An 18,443-nucleotide genomic window follows, 5' to 3' on the forward strand; every position below is an offset into this window, starting at 1 on the left:
CTGCGGGAGTGGCTGGTCGGAGCTCTTTTGTTTACACCGCGTTGCCCGGGTGAAGCGGCCGGTGGGCCCCAACCGTCCCCACCCAACCAACCACACCTGTTTGTGGTTGGCGCCCAATTGGGCAACTTCTGGGGTAACGAAAAATGTCCACGACGATTTGCAGGCATGCAGGCGACCCCAATCTTCCTTTTGGTTTTTCCTTCATGCAAAGAAAGAATGAATCGGTCTCTTGAATGAAGGGATTGCTTCGACTTCACTCTCCATGAGTTTTGTCTGCTGTTCTCAGCGTCTTCGACACTACTTCCTCGACCCTCGATGATGCCTCGCACTGGCGTCGTTTGACGTCATCCCGGGCTCCCGCCGTCTGCTCGCCCGGACGCTGTCTCCAGGGGGTCAAATGTCGGTGACCGCTCTTCGTCCGATAAGGAATATTGAGGGGCCCTTCAACGTCCATGCTGCATAAGCGGTTGCCGGGCCGCTTTGACGGCGAAGTCAATCGCGGACCCCTCATGTCCGTAGACCGTTCGATAGTGCTGTGTTCTGGACAATTCGTTGATGAATCAGTGCTAGTCTAGACTTTCATGGCTCTATCCCAAGAAACATCACGTCCCTGAAATACAAACACATCGTGAGAGGTCCAAACTCCCAGTCTATGATTGCAAGCTACAAAGCGACTATTATACAACCCTCTGGCGGGGCCTCAGCCCATCTTTTCGTGTATCATGCTCTATGCTTTCTATGATAGGCAATTGGTGTCGGTGTGTTTTGAAAAGATTTCCCATTTCCCACCCAAAGGAGTTCTTGTTGACGGATAAAACAAGAGGTTTTGCGGGCCGATCCGATGTTGCGCGCTTCGGAACGGCCCCCAAGGAGTCTATTGCGCGAGTTGTTGATGTTGTGTGCTGGTGGTGTGTTCGGGCCGAGGATATCATGTTGCATCGTCTTTCCCGCCATTACCGTGGCCCTGGACAAAAGAAAAAACCCAAACTTTTCCCAGGGGTCATGGGGAGGAGGAAACAATCATTAGTCCTCATCCAGAAAACCAGCGCCCTTCTTTCTCTCTTCCTCTACTCTTCCCCAACACACAACTCCCCGTCTTCCCCCCACGTTATCGAGCGCGGCCAATTTATTTGGCAGCAGAGATCTCGACACCGCCGGTGGCGCCGAGGGCCTTCTTCAGGTCACCGTAGATACCGAACTGGAAGGCAGTGAGGGTACCGACCATGAAGAGACGGGCACCGATACCGGCGTAGGAGCCGCGGATACCAAGCTCCTTTCCGATCTTGATGAGACGGGAGGTGGTGCCCTCACCGGGCTCACCCTTGGTCTTGTTGATCTTGGAAAGCATGGTGTCGGCGGGCTGGGAGACGATGGCGGCGGCGAAACCGGCAATCAGACCAGAGCCAAGGTTGACGAAGGTCTGGGCACCGTCGGACATATCCTTCTTGGGGTACGAGCTGTAGATGGCCTCGGCGACCTTCTCGTAGACGACGAACTTGGACATGGTGTAAGGGATCCTGCGGGGTTCACATGTCAGCTCTTCTGTCGCCTACACTATATATAGCATAGTCGGAGCTCGCCGCTGGCTGCTCGGACTCGGGAAGGAAAAACTTACTGCTTGAACAGAATGGGGCCGAATCCGGCGTAGAAGGCACCGACACCCTCGTTAGAGAGCATCTTGCTGAAGCCGGAGACGAGACCGGAGGCATAGGTGGGCTCAGAGACGAGACGGATACGGGTGGCCTCGAGGGGGCAGAGGGCGATATCAGCGAAGAACTCGGCGGCAGCGGAGGAAGCCAGGTAGACACCGGTGCGGTAGTTGGAGGCGTTCTCGTAGCCGATGAGGTTGATGGACTGCTGCTTGAAGAACTCGTATCCACCGAACTTCAGAGCACCCTGGAGGAAGTAACCAGCGAAGGTCGGGCCGACACCGGTAAGCAGGGCGCCGGCACCCTCCTGCTGGATGACCTGGCGGAAGCCGCCGATCAGACCGCGGTTGTAGGTGACGGGGTCGAGCTGGATTCTGGTCTTGACGCTGTTGAAGATGTCAGCCTCTGCGTGCCAATTCGTCGTTGTCCATGTCCGTATCCATTGGCGCGGCGTCGGCGGAGCCCCCTCGGCAATTGCGTGCGAAGTTTTCTTGCGTCGGATTGCCTTGTGAAACCTCGCAGACCGCCGGAAAGGATTCGATATGGCGGGCTGGGAAGAAAGATTGAACCTACACATCGACGGGGGTGAGAGCACCGTGGGTGACGGAGCAGCAGACAGCGCCGGCAAGGGCGAATCTGGAGTAGAGGGCAACGCCGGAAAGCTGGCCGGGGGCGTTAGCCTTGGCCTTCTCGACGACAGCGTCAACCTTAGCGGAAGCCATTGTGAATGTGTGGTGAGGGATTGGACCAAAGAGAAATGGACAAAAGAATTGAGTGGGGAGAAGAGATCACGAAGTGCCGCGCAACGGGATCGTGAGGTGGTGTTTTTTTGGAGGGGTGGGAAAGAGAAGAACTTTTGTGTTGTTGTCTGGGAGGAACGGGGAAATTTTTGTGAGGCCTTTTTTTAGAGGTAGCGGCGCCGCGGCTGGAACAACCGCCCGCCAAACTGGGAACTTGTCCTTTGGAGCGGAAAAGATTGGCTCGGGATTACTCGGGTACCCGCGATTGCGATTGCGCAAGGGCCAGCAGCGCACGAGCCATCACCTGGTTGGCTGCTCTGTGCTGTCTTCCCCCAAGGCTGGCTCTCTGCTAAGAAAATACAGGGGGAGCTCTGGGCGTTCGGCCTCTCGGAAAAATCTCTGCGTGGCTGATAATTGGTCGGCCAAGGTTCACCCGCGCGGGCTTTCCGCGCAGTCCAGTCAAGGTCCAAGTTTTTCACACACAAAACCTCTATCGACGGGACCCACTGTCCACTTAGCGGGCTCCATTCGCCCATGTGTTTGTCCTCCAGTGTCGTCACCGGGACATGGGATGGGCACTTTGGAGTCTAAAAACCAATTCACTTTTTGATAATTACCTAATCCTCAGCATGCGCCAAGTTGCTGTTGTTCAGCTCAATCAGTTATCCGGCAGTCGCTGGCCATTCGCTGCAAAGTCGAAGGACTTGACCAGCAATATCTTACGTCCCTGAAACAAACTTGCCGTCTTTCGCAACAGAGGCCAGCTCGGCAATTGCGTCAGGCCTGCCCTCCATCATGACTCAAAAATCGCCATCTTGTGTTCTCTCCCAACGAGGAACCCTGACCGTCAACATCGCCAACGGATGAAAATGATCCGGCTCCGATAGGACTTCATTCACGGTGCCCTTCAGTGCCGAATAAAAAGATTTCATTATCTGGTCGCTGCCTCATTAGAATCATGAGTTCAATGGATTCTCCGTTGACATTTCAGAGCTGAAAATCTCGCTTGCCTGCCAGCGACGTGCTGGGGAATCTGTGGTGCTTGCGATGAACCCTCAGTATCAACGCCGGGCTTTCACGAGGTTTACAAGCTATGAGATGCTCTGCCGACACCGCTTTCTTAGCATTCTAACGATCGGATCAAGCTAGGCAGCACACCTCTTCGTGACTGCGCTGTCGCTAGGCATGTGCGGGGTCTTCTACGCATGCTACCACTTGATGTGAAGCCCTCTTACGGCAGTCTCCCTCGCCCTACCCTCAGTCCTACCCCTCTCCTAGCCTGCTTTCTGCCTATTGGTCTGATTTCCCTCTACATCTTATGCAAAAGCCTACTGGTAGGAAGTAATGCTAGAACCTGGCTGGCAGGCAAATGGTAAGCAAGCTGGTAGAGCGCAGGCCAGCAGGCAGAGAGAAGAAGGCAGGAGGAGACATCCCGTTTCCATAATACAACAGAGTCTTATGAACTCCTCAGGAGGCAGCTGTTGGTGGGTACCTCGGTATCAAGCCAGAGTAGGGTGCGCTAGGGAGCATGACATCAAATTTGAGGGATTGTTGGAGAGCAATGATAGTGTCGATGCCGGTGTTCGTTTCCCCGGTGTGTGAGCCAATCCGCTGATGGTACTCACGAAAACAACATGCGTGCAGGGCATATCGGCCCCTTCTTGCCATTCACCCGAATCAGATCCAGCCACCTGGAATCGTGATATAATGGCAATATGCGTCATGAAGACTACGCCCCCTAAAATGGCAATAGCGAGCTAGACATCTTGACCGGGCTACCCAATTACACGCCTTGTCACCATGCAAGGGAGTGCATGGGGCTGGCGGAGCCATCCAGTAGAAGGACGGCAAAGGAATCCTTCGGCTGTAAGCCCCAAGAAGCTGAAGCCAAATTGTTTCAGTCAATCAAGCCAATAAGACACAGGTTGGCATGCGATGTCACCAACCTAGAGGAGATTACACATGACAAGTATGGCTTACTATATTGCGGGGTAAGAAGGACACCCTGAGCACACTTCATCGTCCGTCTTCGTTCGTCTATTGCACCCAAAGCTCGTCCAAAAAGGAAGCCATTTGTCACATAGCTCTCGCTGACATGATCCTTCAATGGCGTCGGGCAAACACATACAGCGGTTCCAAAGTAGAGGCGACCCTGGCCTTGCGTCTTCGTCTAATGCCTTGGTGGCTACCTCCGATAGGCAGACAAGGCTGGATAGCGCCTTGGGGGCCTTCCAAGATGTGCTGACCATCGATGAACGTGAAAGGCTGCGCGAAGAGAGGAAGGTTTCCTACGATGCCAATCAGGTGATCGCTTTTACCGCCAGTCTCGATCTTGCGGATCCCAACCGCAGGGGGAAAAGCATTGCAACGAGACTGCATTCGATTTTACAAACAGTCCAGCAGTTCTCTCAGATTATGGACACCTACGTATCATCACATCCAGAAATAGCTGCTCTGGTTTGGGGATCTGTGAGACTTGCGTTCACCGTTTGTCACTCCGAATTGCAAAAGCCTATGTCGAAAACCAACTAATCAAACCGACAGGTTCTCTCAAACTTCACTTCGTTCTTCCAAAAGTTTTCAGATCTTTTGGATGGTTTTGACTCTCTGACTCCTCAATTTGAGGAGTATCAGATCTTATTTCCGGACTCTCTTCCGCTGAGAAACTCGATTTACGATTTTCATATCGCTATTATTTCTTGCTGTACTCAAATCGTGTCTTTGACGCGGCGCACGTGTAGATAATCGAGGCCCCTTCGGCTCCGCATCAGGTATACTAATATTTATCACAGTGCCACAACAGGCACTGGCCGCAATAACAGGATCCTTTGAGTCAGAGATCGGCCCGAGTATTAACGAGATCCGTAAGAAAGCGAAAGTTGTCAAAAGTCAAGCAGCCCTTGCCAAAGCTCAAGATGATAGCCGCAGACTTCAGCTTCAAGAGACAGGCAAGAACATGTTGGGATTGTACTTGCGGTTCAGATGACTGACAACCCTACTGTAGAGCGGAAGTGGAACTCACTGTTGTTGAAGTTGTCCTCGTATAAACACGAAACTGCATTCATTCAGGCGCGGGATCAAAAACATCAGGGGACTGCAGAGTGGATTTTCAGCACGAGCGAATTCAAGGACTGGTATGAAGATGCAGACTCGAGTGTTCTCAATGTTTCAGGGAAAAGTTGGTTCCCCTCGAGTAACATTCTGTCCACACTCATTCTTGCTAACTTACTCCCTCCTAGTTGGCTCTGGAAAAACAATACTGGTGTAAGCATACTTCATGCAACCCAAAACCTCAGACTATGGCCCAGAGAGCTGACATGGCAAATGAAGAGCCAACGTAGTCAGCCATCTTTCGCGAAATCTGCCACCAACTTGCTCCGTTTCATACCTATTCGTTCGATTCGATGACAAACAGAGCCAAACGGCTGATACAATTCTGCGATCACTTATCTTCCAGGCGCTCACTGGTCATAACATGAAGACTAGATTGATGGAGTTGTTAGAGAAGTCAGCATCTCACAGCTTTGAGCGAGCGTCTTTGCTGTCATTGCTTAGCTACTTCGTCTCGTTACGTGAAAAAACATTTCTCGTCGTCGATGGCCTCGACCAATGCTCTGCACAAGAGCAGAACGTTTTGCTTGAAAGCTTTTCCAAGCTCAGAAAGAAATGCGGCACCGATCAAAGTGTAAAGATCGTGATCTCAGCCAGGGAGAGTATGGCAAAAGATGTGGATCGAGCCCTGGAGCCCACCAAGCACCTGCAAATAGGTCTTGTTGATACAAATTCTGATCTGGCACGTTATACCGAGGAGATACTAGCAGCAGAGCGAAAGAAAGGGAGGCTCGTAGTTACAGACGAAACGATAATGAAGGAAATCGCGGAAAAACTCCAGATCGGTGGCGAGGGCATGTAAGTTCGAATCTTTGCAAGATCTTTCAGCAAGATGCTTTATTAACTTGCCGCAGGTTCTTGTGGGTTTTTCTCACGATAGAGGACATTTGCTCTTGTCCCACCGATGACGACATTCGCCAGACTCTGGAAATTCTTCCAAGAAAACTGTCGGATACTTTCAATCGGGCTATTGGGCGCATTCTTTCATCCCAGCGGCCTCCAATAGTCGATATTGTACAGAGAGCCTTCAGATGGGTGGCAACTGTCCGACGCCCTTTGACCCGATGGGAGTTGGGGGAAGCCTTGGGGGTGAAGGTTCTCCAGAAGTCTTCTATCAAGGGACAGATCGTAAATGGGACAGAGCGAATTCCTGGTTGGTGCGAGAATCTCGTTCAGATTGAAGCGGGAGATGAGACTGTTCGTTTCTTTCACCACTCGATCAAGACTCATTTACTGAGCACAGAGCTCAACGCAACAGAGTTGAGAGTGTTCCATATCGACGTTAAGGCCTGGGACCACCAAGTTGGAGAGGTTTGCTTGACATACCTCAACTTCAGCGATTTTGAGAGGGCGCTAACCGAAACCGAGTTCTCCCCCTCTCCAGGCCCTGACAAACTTCTCGGAAAACGGTTCGCTACGTCGAACGAGGGCCGCAGTATCCCCGTCGCGGTAAGAAATCAAGCAGCTTTAAATGTCTTGCCTCACACCGGACGACTGTCTGCCGCGCGATTCTTGCGACGGTTTCTGAAAGCAAGGAAGTCCGGAGAGAGCTTTCATGTTCCCAAAGGTGCCTCCAAATCTGAGAACGTCTCGGAAAATTCAGAGATCTTTTCGGACTACCCTTTTCTTCTCTACGCCTCGAACTTTTGGTTTCATCATACCTTCCATTTCCACCAGTCTACAACCAAAACTTGGAGATTGTGGAAAGATCAGGTCACAACATCAATACTAGAAGATGAAGAATGTTGGCCCAATTTCGGCCAGCTACCGCCAAGCTTCCACGACGACACATTTGACTTGAACATATGGCGGTCCAATAGTAGTATTTGGGATCTTGACAGATCGGAACTCAAGGTGTCTGAGAACAAGAGACGTGATGCTGAGCGGATCATGTTTCACAAAGCAATCGTTTTCGCCGATTTCATCGCCCATAGAGCACTGCTTTCTCACGTCCTCACAACGATGAAAGACCGAGGTCATAATCACCTGAGTCTCGACGTCCTAGAGCTGCTTCTCCCAACCAGAAGGGTCTTCCAGTCCCCTCTAGAATACGAAGGATATATTCGGAAAGAGAATTCGCATGATGGTCTCATCAGCCTCATTGCTGAATTCATTGCTTGGGGAGGTACTTTGTGGCCTCGGATACCATCTCTCGAGCTGCAATCCCCTTGCAATGAGACCTGCACTCAGAAACCCACACATGCGCTTCTGGTCAAAACCCTCTCTAAATCGGGATACTCTAAGGACGATGACCCCTGGTTGCAGCTCCTTGCCAAAATGGCCATTCTCAAGCTCACAAAAGAAACAGCAGAGGCCATTGAGATGTGGACCAAGTCGGGGAATCCGTGTATTCACGCACTCCCCATCCCTGGTTGCACAGATATCGTCCATTACATCTTCAAGATAGGCGGGCCGTCCTCGACGAAATTTGCACAATGGGTTTCCAGCTTACACGAAAATTGCGTGTCAATTAGTTGCAAATTAGAGCCCCAAGACTAAGTAATTGATCACACCCTATAATAGATCGTAATCTAATTGCGGTTGAGTTTTATTTCCGAGAAGCATATGGTATATGGGCAGAGGAAAAGGGGGATTCACGGATTGACTACGGCCTTTTAAGGCTGATCCTTGCTTGCCCGTTCCAAATTACTTCAGAAGCAAGGCCATTTGTATTGCTATCCATGGACCCCAGTAATTACTAAGGGAGAAGAGCCGAGTCTTTGAAAATTCCATCTTTTCAGGCGGTGAGGACGTCACAGTTGCCTGCATTATCGAGCCGTGGCTTCGGAGTCGCACAGGGTGTGCCACATGCGAGCAAGGCGTTCCATTTGTTCCAGGTGCTTGATGAGGTCTTCTGCTGTATCAATATGGCAGAGATCAATTCAATAAGTTGAGATCATAAATAGGCCGTAAATAATTAACACACACACTAACAAACGCACTAGCTACCCTTTTCCCCATCCAACCAAACACCTTCCTCACCCGACCTAACACCATGTTCCCCCCATCCGTACAAAATCCAGAATAATGGTATCATAAATGTCCTGGAACTATGCGACACGATACGATGTAAAAAGCCCTATAATGTTTGGTATATATCCCCGTACAAATCACCCTCAGCTCCCCGGGTCCACGTCATTGTTCTCAAAGAAGCTGCTCAAAACATCGCCCGGCAGGTACTCCAGCCACGACTGCGGCATCATCTCGTCCGGCAAGCCCAGAGACCCAATGTCAATGGGCTGGTCAAACGTGACAATCTCCGTGATGGGCCTCATATCCTGCCCAAAGTATGAGTACGTCCCGTTGGGGAACGCTGAGTCGTACATGGCCTGCTGTGACATGTGGTGGTGCTGCGAAGGAATGCCATCGTGCTGCATGCCGCCTGGCGAGACGGAGGGTATCACATTCTGTTCGTAATTCGACGAGTTTTGTGACGTGGGCGTGTATGAAGTCTGCTGCGGCGCTGAAGTCGCTGCAAGCATGCCCGCCGTTGCTGGTGACGATGGCATGTCTCTGCCCATGTTGTCGAAACGTATATGCGGTCTATGTGGGCTGCCCATTGAAGAGTTCGACAGGCGTTGTGATCTATTGGGTCGTGAAGTGTGGCGCATGGCTGACGTAGTGGCTTGCGGCAGGACTGCTGCGAAGATGGAGTGTGGTGGAGGTTCTGGCAGACTTTGGCGGATAGGGTCGTAGATCATGTTCCCAGGCGGCGTGGGAGCAGAGTTTGGCATATTAGAATGGGACTGCGTGAAGGTTTGGTGACCAGAGGCGCCCTGCATGTTCTGGTACATGAGAGTAAGGCTTGGCGGAGAGTTGGTTGTGCCTGTCAATGACCACGCAATTGGTGGCATATTTGGCGATGTCGGGAAGCGGCCGCTGATGGATCCGCGCCGTGGGATCTTGGTGCTTTCGTACTCTTCGTTGGTATACGTCTCGCAGTCCCAGATGCCCTTGGACTTTTGGTCGAGTGCTGTCAGGATGTACTTGATGCCGCCCCAGTATTTGTGCAGCTGCTGCAGCGATTTATAGCAGCGTGAGTAGTTCTGGTTCGCCGCGGATGCGAGCAGGGAGTGCTTCGTCGTTGGCTTCTGCTCAGCCCTCGGCCTGTGGCCCTCCGTCTTCGTATCAGGCGGCGGAGACGTTTCTCGTGAGGTAGGATTCGACGCATTGGCAATGGACTCCATGAGAAAAGCACATGCGGCAATGTACATGGGTTGCGATGTGAAGGGATTCCCGACGAAGCTCTTGGGGTCGATGAGCTCTGCAAAGGCTAGTATGTCGGCGATCGTCTTTGCACTGGACATGGACAGTTCACGGCTGTTGGGGAGGAGCTGGTGGTTGCGGTTTAGTGAGCCAAATGGACTCAAGAGAGTGGGTTGATGGAGAATGATGATAAGCGCATGGAACCAGAAATGGAGAAGGATGAAGTTCGTCCCCTGGCCGGCCTTTAGGTAGGTCTTGAAGTTGGCAACGCTGAAGTGCAGTCTGGGATCCTGCTTTTGGTAGAGCCTAGTCAACTCGTGCTCTATCTTTGAGAGGTTTGCCCACTTTTCTTGGGTGAGGTCTCTAGAGTTGCGGAGGGTGTTGAGGACGTCAGATGCGCGGCCGTACAGGTGGACGATTTGGATAACGATTGGCAAGGGTGCCGGCCAGCCTGAGGTAGGATCAAGAGTCGGTACTGGTAGAGCCAGCTCAAAGTCATCGTCACGAAATGTCACTGGTCGGCCGGTTCCAGAAGAGATGAGTCGGTCAAGGATAAAGACGGCCCAGAAGGTGTCGGTGCGCTCTTGTTCGACCTCGGCTTGCTCCTCGTGGGTTAGACCGTTGTCCTCGGGTTGAATTTCTTCGTCGTCTCCGACATCACTGCCCCATTGCCGGGTATACCAAGGGTCTTTCTCCCCTTGATACTGCACCCCGACTCTCTTTTGCAGACCGAGGTCGACAGCCATGCGGATAGCCAGCCCCAGGTACATCCACAAGGCACTGTCCTGGTCAGCTCCGAAGCCTTCATATGCCATCATCAGCAAGGCCTGAACGGCGCCGACTGAGGGGCACGGGAAGGTGTCGACCGTGGCAGCTTTGGCCCTCTGAGCATAGTACTGGCCTTGCTCAGCATGTGATGCTTCCTCGTCTTTGCCATGAGCAAGCTGCGGTGAATCGGAAAAGCGAGCAGCCAGAGCGCACACGGCGTCGACAAGTATCGGCTCTACGCGCTTCTCCTTCACCATTTGCGTGAACCTATCCTCCTTTAAGAAGGGATAGTTGCAGCCCAGGTGGAGGAAGAAGACCTTGACCAAGTGCAAAATCAGGGGGTGGACTGGCGCAACGTCGTTGGGGTCGTAGAACGGCAGCTCTTCGTCAATGGCGACCTCTTCGTCGTGCTGCGCCATTCCGGACATGGCCATTCCCAGCGATTGGACCATACTAGACCCGGAGCTGGGGGACGTGGCAGAGCCTCCTGTGCTTCTCCTCCGATCCCGGACAGAGACCACCATCTGCTTGTAGCCAGGGACGATGGCCGTCGGCCCGAAGTAGCGAAAGTATGGGACTCGATGACGTTCGGTGTGGTGCATCGTTGGCGACAGGCTCTGCGTGCTCCGGGCATCGTCGGAGAAGGAGGTTGTTCGCGGGTTGGATGGCCGTCGGCGGTCATGGTCTCGTGTGCTGTTCTCCGACGATCGCCTCACAAAGGTAGGCGATTGTCCCGTCGCCGCTTCTGAGCTCGTCCGCGAGGCAGCATCGCCGGCGGGCTTGTGCGTCACCGAAGGGCGTCGGCCGCTGTCCGGTGTCTTCCAATTGTGCTTCTCTTCGACATGTTCCTCCTCGTCGCGGTGGTGGTCGTCGTCTTGGTCTTCGTCGTCGTCGTCATCGTCTTGGTGGGGATCCTTGGTGGCGATGGCGCCACCGGCCGTCTTCTTCTCAATCACTTCATTGTAGCCCAAGCACGTGTGGCCGTTCTTGGTGCAGGTCGAGCAGACGGGGCGCTCGCCGGCGCACCTCGTCTTTCGCTTGCGACAGGTCAAGCATCTGGGAAGCGGGAGTTAGCTGGAATGCGCAGAAGAGGAAGCTATAGCTCTGGCGACGCCTTGGCAGCGCAAGACGGCACATCTCCCAGGAGCGGCAGAGGCGCTTGAAGGGAAAAGAGGGAACGGGATAGGGCTCGGCATGACTCACGCGGCGTTGATCCTTCGTCTCTTTGAGGGCGGCTGGCCTTGGTTGTGGACGAAACGAATCTGCTTGGGGGCGGGGGGAGCTCCGTTGACGATGGAGGTCATGGCGCGTGAGGTGACGGAACCTCAACAGCGACGCAGCATGATGCTGCGCTGCGGGAGGAGGTCAAGGGCGACTGGCGGCGGGACGTGTGTTGCTTGGCCGAGCTTCCAGCAGCCGGGAGCAACAACAGCAACAACAGCAGCAGCAGCAACAACAGGCCACAGGCAAAAAGCCAAAAGCCAGAAAAAGGGTCAGACCTCAGACCAGTCTCCAGCTTTTCTCCAGTGTTTTTTTCTGCTGTCCTGCTGGTCTTCTCCAATCTCTCCAAACTTTCTCCAGTCTTTCCGGGTCGGTTCAGGTTCCCGGTCAGGTCAGGGCCTGGTCTGGTCCTGGTGTGGTCTGGTCTGGTGGAGATGATGGCAGGTGGTTCCTGGTTTACCCACACCGGGAATGGCACTTTGGGTATCCGGGACTCCAGTTAGGCACTGTCCAGCCCTGCACTAGATTGGTACCCGTACACCGCAGCAGTGCACTTGTCCTGACTCTGACTGCTTTGGATCAGGTCGGGGATGTGGTCCAGCCGGCCAGGGACCTCGCGGCAGGCAGGTTGAGCTGCTGGCTGCTAACGGTAGTAGTTGGAGCAGTGGTGGTGGTGGTGGTTTGTGCTGGGGTGTAGCTCCCAGTCGATGGAGACCAGCAGAGCTTCCGGCTCGATTTTATTTTTTGGCTTCCACTTGGGGAAAGCTTGGGATGCAGCACACTCACAGCTGCGGGCGGGAAAAGAAGGGTTCAGTGGATACCGGGCTGCTGTACCTTAGCTCCAGTCCAGCGGTAGGGCCCAAGAGCAGGCGCAGCGTAATGCGGTAGTTGTGCGTATGCAGAGTGCAGAGTAGTGCAGTCGGTTTGCAGCAAGCTGAGTCTAGGTGAGTCTGAGTCGAGGCAAGGAGCTGACTGACGGATGGATGGAGTGTGTAAGATGGGTCAATTGTGAGGTTGACAGTCGGTAAAGGTGGGACACATTGCGGCATGAAACCAGGGCATTTCCGTGCCGGGAGGAACAATCCAGAAGCGTGTGTGTGTGCGAAGTAGAACTAGCAGGTGTGTATGAGAAAAGGATGGAACAGGACGGCCCAACGGTCGAGAGGAGGGGGATGCGATGGTACAAAGAGGAGGCGAAGGCAAAGGCGAAGACGAGGCGAGGCGAGAGGACCGGGAAGATCTGCGAGCCGAGCTGGACTGGCTTGGGTAGGCGAGAGAGGGGGAGGCGCAAAAAGCAGCCCAGAAGTGAGGAGCTGCGAGAGATGGATGACGATAGGTGGGCGAGGAGGAGGCCGAGGAAGGCGACGGAACGGACTGGACTGACGAACGGGAAAGGCGCAGACGATGGCACGCCGGCCGTTGGCGTTGGCGTCGAGGTGGGCGTTGGCTAGGCGTAATAGACGTTGGGTTTCGTGTGTCTTCCTTTCTCCTGTCTGTTCTTCTTCTTCCTGTGCCGTCCCTGTTTTGTCTTGTTCTGTCTCGCTGTGCTGTCTGTCTCGTCGTTCCCGTCCTGACTTGTCTCGTCTTGTCTTAGATTGCCATCGAGGTAGGTGGGAGGGGGAGCAGGTACCGGGGGGAGTGGCCCGGTTCGTCTGTGTTTTGTTTAGGGGATTTTACTTAAAGATGGGGACGGGAGGGGAGACGGACGGCAGAACGGGAGCAAAGGGCCTTGGGCGATTGGGGGGAATTCGGGGTGGGAAAGGCACAGGCCCAAGTGCGACATGGGGGTTGGGGACCACTGGCCACCAGAACATGGAGGAAGCATCCCGAGAATCCCATCAACCCATCCACCAAATGCCACCGGTGCCGCTAAGAAACACGCTAAAATGCCCACTGTGCAGCCCGAGGCAAGTGCCCACTTCCGCACGGCGCGGAAAACCGGGGCCTGTCAATTACGGAGCAAGGCCCATACAATTTACGGATGAATACTGCAAGTGACGGAGGGGGGTCGTCGACATTGATGAGATGAGAGGCCCCCAAAGACATACGATACTCCTCGCCGTCACTGATCGAATCATCAAATAAACTCCAAAACAGCCCTGTCCAGAGGGGAAGAGACAAGAAAAGAAAACACACGCGCGTCCTCCCTCCCAAGCAGCCACCACCATCCTGCTGCTGCTGATCCCGCGCATTTAACCCGGCCAATCAGGCTCATCTCCCAGCCAGTCTCTCGGGTTCATTTGCATCAGAATCACTGCCGGCGATATCTGACAGGCTGGCCCGCGTGGTTTCACTTTCTCGGTCAGGAAAAGGTGACCTCGGCCTTCCACCGTCTACACCGATTCCCGGTGAGCTATGAGACGAACACACCGTCAAAAGACGAAGACAGAGATTTCGTTTCTTCCACTTTTTCTAGTGCCATCACCGCATGAACGCTTCTTCCCAGCGATGTCATAATTACTTTCCTCTCTCCCTCGTGCTGACATCCTATGGCAACACCGCCGGACATTGCATGGTTACATATAGCCTTATACTCCGAGCCCCCCGGACCAATAACTCAGGCTCTCCCCTCAGCGAAGCCAGCTGCCTTCCCCGGATTTCCCATCCTCCTTCCTTCTTCTTTCCTCTCCTATCTCGCTGCTGCATCGCCCCGGGTGGAATCCAAGTCCTTACAATTGGTCACCCCAGCTTACCTGGCTACCCCAGACATACCCGCTGCCATCAGCAAAGAGCTTCATGCACTCCGCATCCGATCTGACTCCTGCCATCCCATCCACCCACGTCAACCTTAACCATCGCCGCCCGATCAATCAAAGTCAATCGACACAAGAATCAGAGGCCAGTGCCAGCCTGGTGTTGTTCCCAATGGGAAGCATGCCCGCTTGAAGGCGTTCCGCCCGTGACAAAGACGGTCATCAACGGGCCCCCCGCATTTTCCCCAGATTCCATCCCAAAGAAAACGCGTCAGCCCACCTGGGCTACCGGGAAGCCGCTGACCCAGTGCCACTACCCGTGACGTATGTCTCTTGGCCCCCATGTGGGCTCAGACAGATGACAGGGAAAAGTCTATCACTTCGATAGATGTTCGTCGAGGATGCCTCACGGAGATGCTCAACCTCGTCGCCAGGACGGGTAACGACAGACTGCGTATTGACACGGCATGCCAAAGTGCATGATTAAACGTGCAACTGCCATTCAGCAGCACAAAGTCGTTTAAAATTTCAAGTTCAAATTGACATCAGTGTCTCGAATTCACCAGCTCCTAAATGCCCCAAGAACGAACTGACAGCTGGCTCCATTGTGGCCATTGCCTACATGATATCTTCCTCGAAACAATACGTCCATTGCGCCACGCCGGACCCCTCCTCATGCTTATCTTCATTCCATGTGAACCCCCTTCCATGGAAATAAAAGAATTCGTCGCCGCTAGGATATTCTTGCTTTTTTGTGTAAACCACAACCCCCATCCCCTATTCCGAAATAATGCCCTTTGCTCATTAAAATGTGTGTTGTCCCGTTACCAAAATGACTCCAGTTATGTACGGCTTCAAAACATTCAACGCCGGTGGATCGCCAGAAGAAGCCTCGGGCATTGTCTCATTATCATCATCCAAAGACAATCGTGACGCCCATGTCTTCGCTGACTCTCCTCCACAAGTCGCCTCCCTTTCCCAGCCTATTGCCGGGGGTTGAGCAAAGCATGGAGCTGTGGTCGTCATATCTATCATACGTCGCATGATCGTCAATCATATCCGCCCGTCGCCAGACCTCTTGGGCGATGGTCCAGGCACGCTGGATGTTGGTCATGCCCTGCCGCCTCTCCACTGCAACAAAAGCTTGCCGTGCGATTTCCCGGTCTGCAGGATTCACTGCCTCGCAAGCTGCCACGAACAGCGGCCAAAGGAGCGCTGCCATGGGGCCAGCGTGGGAGACTGTTGCGGCACAATGGCTCAACGCCGCATGGGTATGATGCTGAACGAGGTGGTGTCGACGAGTGTATCCATAAATGGTACGGTAGAGGTAGACAAACGCCGAGTGACGGTAGGCAAGAGCATTGTTCAAGAGCGAATGCATCCGCGCACGCTCAGCAGCCAGCTCAGGCTCCTCCTCTGACATAATGTCGTCGACGGAATCAGGAGAGAAGCCTGGTGGGTAGCTGGGTTGCCATTGCTTAAGGGCGTGCTCGATCGCATCGGATGTTGTTTCGAACTCGGTGCGGAGGACGGCCACCTTTGTAAGCTGGCCATTGGTAATGGCAGTCTGGAGTTCGGTTTTGAGAGCAAGGAGATTAGAGAGGCGGTGAATAATGGGCCACAGTGTGGTGGACATTCCGAGGAGGGTGTCCACGGAGCTGAGGGGCGATGTCGAAGGCGCATCGAGGGGCGGAAACGGAACAAGGCAGCCTGTAGCGGGCGCGGTGGACAGCGGCGCTGTACCGAAAGAGAGAGCGGCGATAACATCGTAGAAACGGAAAGCCTGAAAAAGTTAGTGTTTGAACACAAGATGATTTCAGTGGACATACTCGTTCGAGGAAGGCGCTGGTAGGATTAGGATCAGCATTGTTACCGTTCATGATGGCGATGGCACCCTTGAGATGGCCATCCACGATGTTGGAACGGCCTTGTTGCACGAGCTGTCAACGGTTAGCTGCATGCGTCAAAAACTCCTTCGTATCGCACTCACAACTTCGTAGTAAACAAGCAACATGATTGTCGCCAGAAGCTCATTTTTATTCGCGTCCCCTCCGAGTTCAATCAACCGCGCCAAGCCCTGAATCGCCTGATTGTGGAAGTACACCGCCTTCTCTTCTGTATGGCCGCAGCCTCTGTTCTCCAGATGGGCACTTGCGAGCGCGTATATCGCATTCGTTACAGTAGAGCTGCTATGACAGAGTGGCAGCACGAGTTGCTGAAATGGGTTTCCAGCTTCGGTCTCCCTGAGTACGATCAAGTGCGACATGACGTTGGTGAAATGGTCGACCAGCGCGCGACGATTGGGACGGTCCGAGAACTCGGAAAAGGTTGGAAAGAGAAACTCAAGCCGTGGCGACGCCACCGAGACGGGTGCAACCAAGGAAAGATCCGAATGGCGCTGAGCCCGCGTTACGGCGAGGTGTGGCGGCGCCGTTCCCGAGTCCGTTAAGACAGAGTCTCTTCGGACCACTTCCTCGTCCGCGTCCTCGAGGGACAGGTTGAATGAAACGGCATCGATGGGCGAGATCAGCGGAGCATCCACCTTGGCATCATGGTTGCGGATGCCAAACATCTTCTTGATGTCAAATGCGGGGCCGAGCGAGTCGGCGGTATCTTCGGGCTCTTCGATGATAGCCTCCTCGAGCCCCTCTTCATCATCGTCGAAGGCCTCCTCCTTCCACCGTCGGAGAGTGACATCAGGCGCAGAATATCGGCGGATGATGGCACTACCGCTTGTTTGGGATGCTGTATCGGAGCCTAGGCCGGCGATGGAATCGCGCTTCTTGCGTTGTCGAGGCTTGACGGGTTCGTAGGCGCATTCTTGCCCGCGCTCGGCGCAGCGAGAGCATTGGGGGCGTGTTTCATCGCATTTCTTCTTCTGCAGGTGAAAAGAATGTCAGAAGTGCTTTTCACAAAGTATGCCGGGGCCAGTTTCAAGGGGATCGAACGAGATCGTGTGAAATGGGCGAACCTTTTCTTTGCTATCGATAAAGTTAGAATTGCGACAATCAACTCTTATTGGGGTCCGACGGGGCTCACTTACCAATATGTACATCCTGCATGAATGAAATATGTTCACGTCAGAAATCGATTCAAAGTACGACAGTGCGACCAGTCATGGCTGTCGCCACGACACGACGGGTTAAAAGGTAGCGAGGCTTGGGGTAATGCGACGAAGCTATTCGGGCGGCAATAGCGGCGCAATAATGACGACCCAACAGGAAAAAAGCACATGGCGGAGGCATGAGGGGAGAGGGATTGGCCGCAGACTCACCAGATCTGGACCGCCTTTTGGGAGCCTTTGGCGGGGCGAGTTTAGTATATAGCAACATGATGCTCACGAGCCGGTGCCTGCAGCAGCAGGTATGGACATAATGTTTCTTTGGATGTCGTCGAGGGAGAGAAAGCAGCTTTCTCGTGAAGGACGCTGGTATATCGAGACAGAGAATTTGCCCTCTCTACATCCCGCACCGGAAAGAAGGGAGAAAGTCGGCGGCCAGGAGTGTGTGGACCGAGGCTACCTGTGCCTAGAAGGTGAGTAAAGGCGGGCTTTCACGATGTCGGGGAGTCCCGCAGTGACTGGGTCGAGTCTCGTCAGGCCTGGTGTCTGGTCGGGTTGGCGGGCAAAAGTAAAGTAATGTAAGGTTAGGTTGCGAAGGAGGGGGGACCCGTTTGCGGGAAATGGGTAGGGATGTGACAAGGTGGATAAGCCAGGCCGGGTTGCTGATTTCTCTATGGCGCGGTGAAGAGAAAGATCGTGGAGTCTGTCGAGAACAGCGTATGATGTGGATATCCTTTGGCCTCTGTTCTTGCCCTTGTCTCTCGCCAGTTCGGTAGCCGGCTTATCGGATATATGCCGAGGGTAGACGAAGGTTTCTCAGAAGAGGCGAAAGAAAACCCTCTCCTCCCTTCTTCTGGACCACGAGATGTTGTTCTCGCCTTTTTTCGACGGGGCCGCGAGCTTGGTATGGACCAGGGCAGGGGGTTGATGCGCTGAGGTGAAGACCAATTCGTATTGTTGGTCCGTCCACTAGGGGGGCGTGGGGGATGGAGAC

The 18,443-nt window shown here is 53.8% G+C and overlaps 3 protein-coding genes and 1 pseudogene across 4 annotated transcripts; 1 reads left to right on the forward strand and 3 right to left on the reverse strand.

Annotated features, from left to right (window-relative positions):
- Positions 1 to 1,126: 1,126 nt before the first annotated feature.
- On the reverse strand, positions 1,127 to 2,371 carry GCG54_00010823 (Mitochondrial phosphate carrier protein; the record flags this gene model as incomplete). Its single annotated transcript, XM_045410738.1, has 3 exons — positions 1,127 to 1,517; positions 1,616 to 2,035; positions 2,223 to 2,371. 3 exons carry the CDS (start codon positions 2,369 to 2,371, stop codon positions 1,127 to 1,129), a joined length of 960 nt encoding a protein of 319 aa, XP_045260303.1.
- A 2,148-nt stretch (positions 2,372 to 4,519) lies between these two features.
- GCG54_00010824 lies at positions 4,520 to 7,999 on the forward strand (annotated as a pseudogene). The gene is made up of 4 exons: positions 4,520 to 4,876; positions 4,934 to 5,253; positions 5,325 to 6,298; positions 6,355 to 7,999. Coding segments are annotated over exons 1-4 (3,296 nt in total).
- Positions 8,000 to 8,616: 617 nt separating this feature from the next.
- GCG54_00010825 (uncharacterized protein) lies at positions 8,617 to 11,778 on the reverse strand (the record flags this gene model as incomplete). Its single annotated transcript, XM_045410739.1, has 2 exons — positions 8,617 to 11,530; positions 11,678 to 11,778. The coding sequence occupies 2 exons, from the start codon at positions 11,776 to 11,778 to the stop codon at positions 8,617 to 8,619; spliced, it is 3,015 nt and encodes a 1,004-aa protein (XP_045260304.1).
- A 3,523-nt stretch (positions 11,779 to 15,301) lies between these two features.
- GCG54_00010826 (L-arabinose-responsive transcription regulator ARA1) lies at positions 15,302 to 17,443 on the reverse strand (the record flags this gene model as incomplete). Its single annotated transcript, XM_045410740.1, has 4 exons — positions 15,302 to 16,171; positions 16,218 to 16,328; positions 16,379 to 17,266; positions 17,432 to 17,443. 4 exons carry the CDS (start codon positions 17,441 to 17,443, stop codon positions 15,302 to 15,304), a joined length of 1,881 nt encoding a protein of 626 aa, XP_045260305.1.
- Between the last annotated feature and the right edge of the window lie 1,000 nt (positions 17,444 to 18,443).

This window comes from Colletotrichum gloeosporioides (genome assembly GCF_011800055.1).
Source record: "Colletotrichum gloeosporioides strain Lc1 chromosome Unknown consensus_69, whole genome shotgun sequence".
NCBI classification, from domain to species: Eukaryota; Fungi; Ascomycota; class Sordariomycetes; order Glomerellales; family Glomerellaceae; genus Colletotrichum; species Colletotrichum gloeosporioides.